Source organism: Carlito syrichta, unplaced genomic scaffold (assembly GCF_000164805.1).
Source record: "Carlito syrichta isolate Samal-C Ts95f unplaced genomic scaffold, Tarsius_syrichta-2.0.1 Scaffold309723, whole genome shotgun sequence".
Lineage (NCBI taxonomy): Eukaryota > Metazoa > Chordata > Mammalia > Primates > Tarsiidae > Carlito > Carlito syrichta.
Window position 1 is genome coordinate 562,222 of NW_007253819.1, and position 11,957 is coordinate 574,178.

The following is an 11,957-nucleotide window of genomic DNA, read 5'->3' on the forward strand; positions in this document are numbered from 1 at the left end:
CACCACACAGTTACAGAGTGTTCTAAATGTGAGGCATGGTGGCACTGAAGAAGCACCTGGGTTTTTGACCAGCTGTGACATCTACAGAGCATATAGGACAAGAACCACCCTGGAAAATGACACGAATAAGCAGCAGAGCTCCAACACAACTGCTCAGATTGCACAGGACCACAGGCCACCTTCCAATCAGTGGATACCTCGCTGATACAAGAAGGTTAAGATTGCAGGTAACTGCGGAAATTGAAATGACAAAGGTTTCAGATGTTCTTCCTCATTCATCAGCAAAGCACAGCATGGGGGGTGCGGGCCATCCTTCCAGTCCCTCTCCAACACAGCACAAACCACCACAGTCCACCTCAGCCTCTGGCACCAAGCACTCAGCATTTACCAGAAACCACCGCCCACCATGGGACGCGATGGCTGGTTTATGATCAGGATGATTTACAGCAAGATGAACACTCCCAACATCAACTGGAAGGGGGAGCATCATATGTTTTTCTTCATAAGTAACTTTCTTACAGTGTCCACAAGCTTCTGATATCACCCTTAGTACATGGGGATGCACAAAGACACTGAGAGTATAAATGGTACTAAGTGGCATTACCAGCAAAGCCAGGTGGGGTCTTGGAGACTAAGGACTAAGAAGAAAAGAGCCATGCTATTGGCACAGCTGGTGCAGCTGCAGGAGGGCAAAGGTCGCAGTGGCAGGGGAATAAGCGCTAAAGCTGGCCTGGACTGGAGCTTCCGGCCTGGGCCTGGCCCTGACCCGGGTGGTCAAGAGTCCATCTCTGATGCTGGAGAATCATTAACTGTATCACTGTGCCACAGGAGCAATGCTAAAAAGCGAGACCACATGCAAATGACACTGGCTAAGTACTGACCACGCCAAACAAGGGGCGGAAGGCCAGGAGACAAACTCTGCAGGCAGAATGATGGTGACCGTGGGGCTGGGAGCTCGTGAGACTTTTCCCTTTGTGCATGTCTGAATAATTCCATAACACAAAGGTTTCTTTAAAGTTAATCTGTACCTATAATATCACTGAGCTCCAAAAAAGTAAAGGCGTGCTTTAAAATGGCAGCCTTTGTTATTTGCCTCGACTGGCCTCTGCCTGTTACATACTACTTCAAAAAATAAGCAGGAAGAAAGGGAGGGAGGGAGAGAGGGGCGCTCACCGTGGGCACCTCGTTCAGTGTCTGCAGCATCCAGTTTTCCAGTGTCTGGAAGTCTCGAGGACCCTGGTACTTCACAGCTTCTTGGCCAGGCTTGAAAAACTTTAAGCTGAAAGAACAACAAAGGATTAGACAGCACAAAATGTGAAAGCACTGCCAGCTGCTCTGAGTTGAGAGCACTGTCTTATCAGGGAGCAAACTCATTTAGAGAAACAATCAGAAAATGAGCTGTCAAGGCACACATGCAGCCAGGCACATAGTTGCCACTCTCTGATAACACCCAAAAAGGAAACAAAAGGAATGTTCCAGGAGATAGTATGTTCACTTAATCCCAAGCTTTTAAAAGTTTCTGATTTTATTCAAGAAGAAAACTGAGGTGAAAACATCCAGCTTCTTGCTGTGCCTTTAACCCTGGGCTGCAAGTGTTCAGCGCTCATTTGCAGGACCCTCAGGCGCTCCCTGTAGGTATCTGTTAGCCTTCTCAGGCGTCCAGCAGTTGTGTGTTTAAATTAGGACTGTAGTAGATACAGCACTGTTGTCCAAAAAAATGCATCCTCCCAGATCACCCTGGCAAGTATTTGATTATCGCAAAGTATGAATATCTAGCTACTGTGAGAATTCAAGTTTCTAGCTGCAAGAACATCCTGCCATGGGGGTGCGGGGGGTGCGGTTCCTTTACTTTCCCACAGGGAAGGACTCTTCTTTTTTTCTACATATGTGGGCCTTTGAAGGAATCTGTAGGGAGGACACAGAAGCAGTTCCTTTAATGGCAAGCAAAAGACATCGGAGGAGGAAACTAACACTCCCAGTTCCTGGATCACTCTACCAGTAATGGGAAAACATGCCAGATAAAACTTTACAGAGTTAAGGATAAGGAAAAATGGAGCTACTGACAGAAGAAAAAAGGAAATACAGACTTATATTTGCTGGCAAGCCTACTCATCTGAAACACTCCTTCCACTTCTATAGCATGTATATGGATTTTGTGAGTAGATGCTCGATGTACAGTATCAGAATTATAAGAAGCCAAGATATGCAGCAATCAGACCTCAAGGTTTGAACAGTGTCTTAGTCGGTTCAGCAGCAGTAACAGAATACAACAGACCGAGTGGTTATACACAACAGAAATCTATTTCTTATAGTTCTGGAGACGGGGAAGTCCTAGATCCAGGTGCCAGCAAATTCTGTGTCTGGGAAGGGCTTTCTAATTCACAGACAGCACCTTCTCTTCGCACTGTGTCCTTAGCAGAAAAGACAAGAGAACTCTCTGGGACCTCTTTGATAAGGCATTTAATCCCATTTGTGAGAGCTTCTCCCTCATGATCTAATTCCTTTCTAAAGGTTTCACCCCCAATACCATCACATTGAGGATCAGGATTTCTTTTTTTTTTTGAGTTGGAGTCTCACTCTGTCGCCCAGACTGGAGTGCAGTGGCCACTCCCGGCCACCACAGCCTCGACCTGCTGGGCTCTGGCAATCCTTCCGCCTCAGCCTTCCAAGTAGCTGGAACTACAGGCACATGCTACCACGCCTGGCTAATTTTTGATTTATTGTAGAGATGAGGTCTCGCCAAGTTGCCCAGATGGGTCTCGAACCCGCGGGCTCAGGCAATCCACTCACTTCAGCCTCCCAAAGTGCGGGATTACAGGTTGAGCCACCAAGCCTGGCTGAGGATCAGGATTTCAACATAGGAATTTTGGGGAACAAACATTCAGTCCATAAAAAAATAGCCAACTTCCCTTAAAATGAAGACCTTAAAACACAGTCTCGCAGCCACATAAAAAAACGAGTACATTAGCTAGTTGAGACATTTAAATGAAAACAGGCATATTAGCCTTCCCCAGAACCTAAGACAGTGTGATGGGGCTTAGGTGAGATCCCTAATGTGCCACCAAGGCAGAATATATGTCCAGCTTCCCTAGTAGTTTATACTGTTATAACCACAACAAAAAGCCAAAATTTAACTAGACGTGGCCAGTACACCCATTACTTCATGAAGTTCGATGTTACAAGCAACCCAAAGTATGCTGTGACGATGATGACTGCTCTCACTCACTGGGACAGCCTGCAGCTCCTACAAGTTACACCATGCCCACAGGGAGACAGAAGGTACCTCCTGTATGTCTCAACTCCCTTCTCCCTCTCCCAAATATCTCCCCCACTAAAGTGCTTCAGGGAAGGCAACAGGTACATCCTCAAAATATCAGAAAGGATAGGGACTATCAAATTCATTCCTTCTTTCTTTGTGAAAATTAAAATATAATAAGATCTAGCTCATGACTTTTCTGATTTGGTATGCATTGAACAAAACAAAAATAAATAAATAATTTTTTAAAAAATCTCTTCTTGTGGCCAGGCATGTTCAAGCCTGTGATTCCAGCACTTTGGGAGGCCGAGGTAAAGTGATTGCCTGAGCTCACGGGTTCAAGAACAGCCCAGGCAACTTGGTGAGACCTCATCTCTACAATAAATTAAAAAATTAGCCAGGCATGGTAGTGTGCACCTGTAGTTCCTGCTACTTGGAAGGCTGAGGTGGAAGGATCATCTGAGCCCAGCAGGTCACTGCTGGGATGGCTGTGAGTATGCCATTGCACTCCAGTGTGGGCGATAGAGTGAGACTCCAACTAAAAAAAAAAAAATCTCTTCTTGTTGTTGGCCTGAAAAATCTTTCTAAAAGTGGGAGGTTCTTCTTCAATGGGTTCACAGAGCCCAGGAATAGAGTTGGCACTTCCATACGAACCTTCCCATCAGTCTGGGGCATCTACTTCAATCATCTCTGTTGATGGAGGTGAAGGGGGTGATGAAGATTGGGTCACAGCATGCAAGCCCAAAACACAGCCCCAAACTTTTTGTGCTATTGCCAAACCTCCACAGGGGCATGTGTGTCTGCCTGGAGATCTGTTTCTCTTTCAAGGAGACTGGAGGGGAGAAAATCCCCACTGAAGGATCACTTTGGACAGTGTGATGAACATTCTACTGCTGTAGACACGTGGGATGAACTGGATCCCCCACAACAGGTATGTTGATGTCTTAACCCCCAATCTCTGAATATGACCTCATTTAGAAATAAGGTCTTCACAGAGGTGACCAAGTTAAAATGAGGTCATTAGGGTAGGCTCTAATCCAGCATGACTGGTGTCCTTATTAGGGGAAATTTGAAAATACACACACACACACACACACACACACACACACACACACACACACACACACACACACGGGAAAGGTCACTTGAATACAGAGGAATGGTGCATCTACAAGCCAAGGAACACCAAAGATGGCCAGGAAACCATCAGAAGCCAGGAAGAAGCAAGGAAGGAGTCTCCTGGAAGTTTCAGAGGGAGCACGGCCCTGCCCACTCTTTGATTTCCAACTTCTAGCCTCCAGGACTGTGAACCAATACATTTCTGTTGTTTTCAGCCACCCAGTTGTATGGTACTGTTACAGCAGTCATAGGAAACATACACAAGTGGCTTTCTCCTTCTGTCCTGCTCTGCTTCTGGTTTCCCATATGAAATGATTCTTTCCTGGCTCAACAGGAAGACCTCAAAACATTTTCCTGAGCACAGTCAGCCATCCCTCAGGGCCATGGGAGCCCAGTCTCCCTCCTTCTCCAATCCAGCTAAACTTGCTGGGGTAGAATGACATAAAAGCTGATCTACTGACACACACCCCAGCTCAGGCACCCACAGTCATTATCTGATTTAGGCCTCACAACGACTCTACAGGATGGGTACTGTTCCGGAGGGGTAAAAGCTCCCCTGGGCACATCTGTGAATGTCCCACTATGACCACATATAGTATGGCACACTCTACCTCCTGCATTCTGTGGGAGGGAAATCTGCTCTCAGGAACGTCTGCAGGGCTGTGGTGGGCATGGAAGCTTCTTTCCAAACAGCATCCAGTGTCGGATGAACTCGTTTTCATTCTTTCTAACACAAAGCCAGTGTTTGGTTCACTTGGCGAGACTAGCTCTTCTAATTAAAAATCAGGACACACAATCCAACATGGATGTCTTCAAGTTTGTGAGTAGTACCTATGGAGTAGCTGATGCTGCAGCCAGAGAGTTGTTATGGCCAGGTCCACTTGGGTGGAGTCTTCGCTTCCTCTCTGAAGCCCCATGACAGGTGCCCCTCTCAGTTCCATTACTGCTCCTGCCGACCTTCCCTGTGGCATGGTTTGTAGTGTACATGGCCTCATGGCCACAGACGGTCCCACTTTAAGAATTGAAAAGACAACACAGCAACCCATCTCTGTTGTCCCTGCATCTGGAAAGTAGCAGGCTCTCATAGGCAAGCATCCATCTCCTCGCCCTCATCCCACTACTCACACCTGCCTGCTTCTTTGGGACACTTTTGATCCACTCTTTTTAAAAAAAATTGGGGGGGGGTTAGAGTCTCACTCTATCACCTAGGCTGGAGTGCAGTGGCATGATCACAACTCACCACAGCCTTGACTTCCTGGGCTCGGGTGATCCTTCCATCTTACCCTCCGGGTAGCTGGAACTACAGGTGTATCCACCACACCTGGATACCTTTTTAAAATTTTTTTGTAGAGATACGGTCTCACTATGTTGCCTAGGCTGGTCTCGAGCTCCCGGGCTCAAGCAATCCTCTCACTTCAGCCTCCCAAAGCACTAGGATTATAGGCATAAGCGACTGCGCCTGGTCGCTTGATCTGTACTTTAAATACAGTGCTACAAAGCATGGAATGGTGAATGCCTTTATGTAGATACAAACAGTAGGAAATTTTTCTCTCCATTGATCTGATTTGATGTAGACATGAATTACGGCACTCAGATGAGCCAGCAGCCACCAAAGACCAAGAGCTCCACAGTCCTTTATGGAAAGGCCAAATTTCCAAATGGGAGGGGAAACCCTGTCATTGGCCCGGTGTGCTCAGACTGGTGTTTGCACATACGTTATTCCGTGCATCTCCCATAACATATGATGTTGGGAGTGGGTTGGGAATCATCAACTTACTTAGACCTGGAGATCCACGGATGCGGCCATAGCCACACAGTAAGTAAATGGCAGAGCTACGATTTGACCAGGGCTTCCAGGTTCACGCACAGGGACTCCCTCACTTTTCTGCCTCTCAGATTTGAAGATAAGCTCTGATTTTATACTTAATCAGTGGCCTTCTTTATTAGTCAATTAGGTAATGAATTACATAGAACTGACATCATTCCTCAATTGAAACAAATTAACAGCATCTTCCCTTTCGTGGAGAACCGCTTTTCCCGCCAACACTTGCCACATGATCTTAATGGGATGCATCTTCCTACAAGCTCCTGCCTTGCCTGCCACAATGACAGGGCCAGTCAATGGTGAGCGCAAGTCCTTTCACACAAACAGAGATGTACAGCTGGAAAGTTAAACCGCCTTGAGGGAGGTGCAGTAGAAACAGACCCCAGGCCCCTGGAACTGAGACTCAAGCTTCTTCCACAGTCTTTTAAATAATCCTCTCATTTGTTTGATAACTCCATTTCAACTTCTGTTTCTTATAACCAAAAAAATGCTTAGCTGTCAAGGGAGTAAGTAGTATTGCTTGTCAGAACTGCTGTACTCTGGTTTGTCACCTTTTTTTCCCAACAGAAATAGTTGTGCTAGTGGCAAGGAAAATAACTCAAGGAAGGGTGTTTAAGAATAAGAGAGTCACTCAAAATTCAAACCGAAATTGATGACTAAGTCTATGCAAACCATGTAAAACTTATTAGTGAACCTCAAATGTGGCAGGGTATCATAGAGACTGCCATTTTTGTCTCACAAACACATTCTCTTATAAACAGGAAAACACAACACTGATTAATTACTGTAAAGGCTTTTTTCCAAAGTACGAAAGGTATCTAAAATAGACACAGCATTAAATATAATTTCTCCCTAACAACAGGGACTGCCTGCTTAAATTTAGCATCTTCTCACTTCTCAGAACTACAAAGGAAGTTACCAGAAGTTTAACTCGGATTTTCTTTGGCAGAGTACAGCTGGGAACAATCTAAGAAGGGTGCATCCTTCCTTCCAACTTACGTAGGGTATCCTCGGACTCCTTGGGCAGAGCACACTTCCGAGTCAGCTGTGCAGTCCACTTTAGCCACATAGACCTTGGCATCCTCCATGCTGTTGTACTTGTCCCCCAGTTCATTCCAAGTCGGCTGCAAGCGCTGGCAGTGTCCACACCTGTAACAAGGCATGAGTGACAAGTATGCTGAGTGCCAGGCCACAGGGTGTCCAGCCAGACACAACTTCTGCCCTGCCCACAGGGCAATGCAGCTCTCAACCCTTTCTTTACACTGCAGCAGAAGGGAGCTCACAGCAACTCTAGGACCCTGCTCCCTGCTAAGACCCCTCCAGAGTCGCAACACTGTTCGCGGCATTAAACTGAGCAAGGCGCTGGTCCAGGTCCTTCTTGATCTGGTGCCTGCTGACCTCCCTCTTGACCTCTATTCCGAGCCCACCCCCTTCCCTTGTGGCCCACTCCGAAGCCCTACTCAGTGTCTGCAGTTTCCTGGCTTCCTCTCTGATGCTTCTTCCCCAAACCCCACCTGGCTAATTCTATTTGCCCTTTGAGTTTAGTTTGGGTGCAGCTTCCTCCAGGAGGTCTGCCCTGACTCCCCAGGCTGCTGGATGCTAGTTCTCTTTGCCTCTCCTTCTGGAAAGGTCCCCGTTTGGGCAGCAGCTTAGCACTTCCTGCTGTAACCGCCCCTTTACTAGTCAGGTTTCTTCAACTATATAACCAAATATCCACAAATACAAGGCAATCGCAAAATTAAATCAATTCGGCATTTTCTCCAATGAGAAGCTAAAGAAAAGAGTCTATGATATAATCAAACATCTACTTATAATATTCATTGTAAAAATTTAGTTATATACAAATTTTTTTTTTGAGTTGGAGTCTCACTCTGTTGCCCAGACTGGAGTGCAGTGGCCGCTCCCGGCCTCCACAGCCTCGACCTGCTGGGCTCCGGCAGTCCTTCCGTCTCAGCCTTCCAAGTAGCTGGAACTACAGGTGCGCGCTAACACACACGGCTAATTTTTTTGATTTATTGTAGAGATGAGGTCTCACCAAGTTGCCCGGGCGGGTCTTGAACCCGCGGGCTCAGGCAATCCACTCACCTCAGCCTCCCAAGGTGCGAGATTACAAGCTGAGCCACCGAGCCTGGCTTACAAATATTTTTAAATCATCAATCATCTAAAATAACATTAATTAGGATTATCACTTCTTGTCACTCTTCACATCTCATGAAATCGGTATCTTTCCAATACTAGATCGCGGAGTCACACAGCTGACCACAGCTCTTCCTGTATTGTTTCAGAACCCTATGTCTGCAGTGTCACATGTGAATTCTGTACTAGACAACACTTAATGTCCAAACTTCATGTAAAACCCATAGCATTAAGGGTTATGGGTTTTTTCATTTTTCTGGTAAGTGCACATTGATGTCCACAACGTAACCACTTGCTGTACTTTTTTTTTTTTTTTTTCCCTGAGTTGGAGTCTCACTCCATCACCCAGGGTGGAGTGCAGTGGTACACTCATGGTCACCCCAGCATCGACCTGCTGGGCTCTGGCAAGCCTTCTGTCTCAGCCTTCCAAGTAGTTAGAACTACAGGCATGTACCACCACACCTGGCTAATTTTTTTTTTAATTGTAGAGACGAGGTCTTGTCAATTTGCCCGAACTGGTCTCGAACCCTCGGGCTCAGGCAATCCATTTGCCTCAGCCTCCCAAAGTGCTGGGATTACAGGCTGAGCCACTAAGCCCGGCCTGCTGTACTGGTTTTTAAAGTGCTCTTGGGAATATACCCACAGGAACTCAAATCACTCTATGAAAAAGATACCTGCACACGCAAGTTTATTGCAGCATTATTCACAATAGCAAAGACGTGGAACCAACTGTGCTGCCCATTAAAAGAGGACTGGATTAAAAAAACGTGGTACATATACACGATGGAATATTATCCAGCCATAAAGAAGGACAAAATTATTAACTTCGCAACAACTTCAATGGACTTAGAGTCTATAATACTGAGTGATGTATCACAAAAACAAAAACCTGAGTATCACATATTCTTATTCATCAGCGAACCTTGAACAATTATCGTAACACTATAAGAAAAGGATTGGCAGTAGTGGGAAACTGGGGCGGGGGGAGCAGGATTGGCAGTAGTGGGAATCTGCGGGGGGGGGCACACCTCATCAACAAGGGTGCCTGCATAATGAACGTTTGTAAACCTAACCCTGAATTGTATCCCACATCTTTAAAATCAAAAACAAGAACAAAAAACTTCTTTAGAAGAAAACACCCAACACTTTCTTTTTGTTTGTTTTGAGTCAGAGTTTCACTCTGTCTCCTAGGCTGGAGTACAGTGGCATGATCACAGCTCATTATGGCCTCGATCTCCTGGGCTCAAGCAATCCTTCTGCATCAGCCTCCTTAGCAGCTGGGACTACAGGTGCACACTCCCACGTCCAGCTAATATTTTGATTTTTTGTAGAGACAAGGTTCACTATGTTGCCTGGGCTGGTCTCCAACTCCTGGGCTCCAGCAATTCCCCCGCCGCAGCCTCCCAAAGTACTGGATTATAAGAATGTGTTACCATGCCCAGCCCCCAACACTTAAAATTGTGACTGCTTCATCAGAATAATTTCTCAATAAAAATGTGTCAAATCTCTTTGCCTCTCTTCTTTTCTGACAGATGACCTCAAAAATAAGCATCTAGGTTGGGCATGGTGGCTCACACCTGTGAGCCTAGCATGTTGGGAGGTTGGGGCAGGAGGATCAGTTGAGTCCAGGAGCTTGAGACCAATTTGAGCAACAAAGTGAGACCCTGTCTCTACATAAAAAAATTTAAAAATTAGCTGGATATGGTAGTGTGTGCCTGTAGTCCCTGCAGTGAGCTATGATCGTGCCACTACACTCTATCCTGGGCAACTGAGCAAGTACCCATGTCCAAAAACATAATCATGATAATAATAATCTAAATAAGCAACTAAAGGTAGCACTGAAAAGGTCGGCTTCAAGCTAACGTATCTTCCCTAAGCAACACATTCTTGGCCAGCTAAGAGAATCTCTGCTTTATAAGACACTCCAATGCAATCTCATTCCCTCTTTTCTGTAAGACAGTGATGAGGGAAAACGCAGGTTATACTTAAGTACATATGATACAAGTGCCAAGAAAGATAAGCACTTCTTGTCTTTCTTACTTGTATTTTATTTTTCCTTGTCCTTTTACTGTATTCTCTGTTCTGAGCCCGTGCTTGGCATGTACTAAGCGCCTGGCAACTTCTTCACTGAATGAATGAAAATGAGGACAGTGAGACTGCACGTGCAGATGCAACTTCTGTAGAGTCAACAGAGTTTGGCAAAAGGAGGGGTGAAAAGCAGGAAACAAAGGGGAAAAAAGCCAAGTCCCGCAGAACCCTGACATGCGCATGACAGGAGATGTGAATGTTTTGCTCCTCAGCTGGCTTTGGATCCAGCATGCTCCTGCTCAAGGCACAAGCATCTGACCACACCAAGAGCAACCCTATAGTCTAGAGACAGGTTTGAGAACTTGTCAATTTGGTGCTTAACCCAAAGAAGCCGTGATCTATCCTAATTCCGGAGGAAACACTGGCCATGAGCACTGACTGATGGGGCGGTCTCCAACAAGGAATCTTTACGAGGGACTTTCTTTTTTGTTTTTTGAGTTGGAGTCTCACTCTGTCGCCCAGGTTGGAGTGCAGTGGCACGCTCACAGCCACTCCAGTGTCAACCTACTGGGCTCTGGTGATCCTTCCGCCTCAGCCTTCCAAGTACCCAGAACTACAGACGTGCGCTACCACGCCTGGCTATTTTCTACTTTATTGTAGAGACGAGGTCTCACCAAGTTGCCTAGGCTGGTCTCGAACCCGCGGGTTCAGGCAATCCACTCTCCTTGACCTGCCAAAGTGCTGGGATTATAGGCTGAGCCATCAAGGCTGGCCGTGATGGACTTTCAAAAGCAGTTCTAATTCTAGAGGAAGTGGGTCAGATACTCTCATTCTAGAAGTTCAGAACTCCTGGGCAATCTCGACAAAGTTTTTTGTGAAGACACAGACTAGATTAAGAATGAGAATAAAGAATAAGTTAATTGGGCACAAAATCAAAACTGACCGTCCTGGGCCATCACCAAGCCATGCTTGCCGCTCCCTGTGATGGATCTCCAGGTGCCACCTAGCACTTCTGGCTTGGGAACCTTGCAGTTACAGCACGCATCTCTGAGATGGCCAGCTGCACTCACACGGTAGCTCGTGACCAAGTAAGAGCAAAGCCACCTAGTCCACATCTTGACCTCACCGTCACCAGGTTCACAAACTAGCCATAGAGAAGCTGTGATCTGATGTTGTCACAAAACCTACAGTAGTAGGACAACCCTTCAGCTGCCAAGTTCAGAGCAAACATACACAGATCAATGTTTTCCTTACATAATGCCCCAGCCCCTAAATCGCACGTGGGCTTTCAACATTCCACAGCAGCTGAAGCAGGAGGGGGGCTAGGGGCAGCCCACAGCGTATTCTACCTGAGTGCTAACCTGCTTAGCTCACAACCACTCCAGACCTCACTCCCTGCTTAGGTTTCAGGAGTCACCGCAGTGTTCTCAGCATAAAACTTTGGAAGGCACTGCTTCAGATCCTCCTAGATCTGGCCCCTGCTGACCTCCCCTTGATCTCAGCCCTTCCCTCCTTGTGACCTACTCCTGAGTCCTGCTGCATGCAGCATCTGTTTTCCAAAAAGGCCCTTTTTTTTTTTTTGAGTTGGAGTCT

The 11,957-nt window shown here is 46.4% G+C and overlaps 1 protein-coding gene across 2 annotated transcripts in view; it reads right to left on the reverse strand.

The window, feature by feature from the left end:
- Positions 1 to 11,957, reverse strand: part of TXNDC5 (thioredoxin domain containing 5) — a 105,004-nt gene that overhangs the window by 17,776 nt on the left and 75,271 nt on the right. The window contains exons 2-3 of one of the 2 annotated variants that reach the window (XM_021717381.1): positions 7,200 to 7,349; positions 1,174 to 1,279 (exon numbers count right to left, since the gene is read on the reverse strand). In XM_021717381.1, coding sequence (XP_021573056.1) covers positions 1,174 to 1,279; positions 7,200 to 7,288 — 195 coding nt within the window. In that variant the 5' untranslated portion in view covers positions 7,289 to 7,349. Of the gene's footprint in view, positions 1 to 1,173; positions 1,280 to 7,199; positions 7,359 to 11,957 lie in introns of those variants that run through there. The other variant, XM_008067615.1, reaches the window with a different exon arrangement.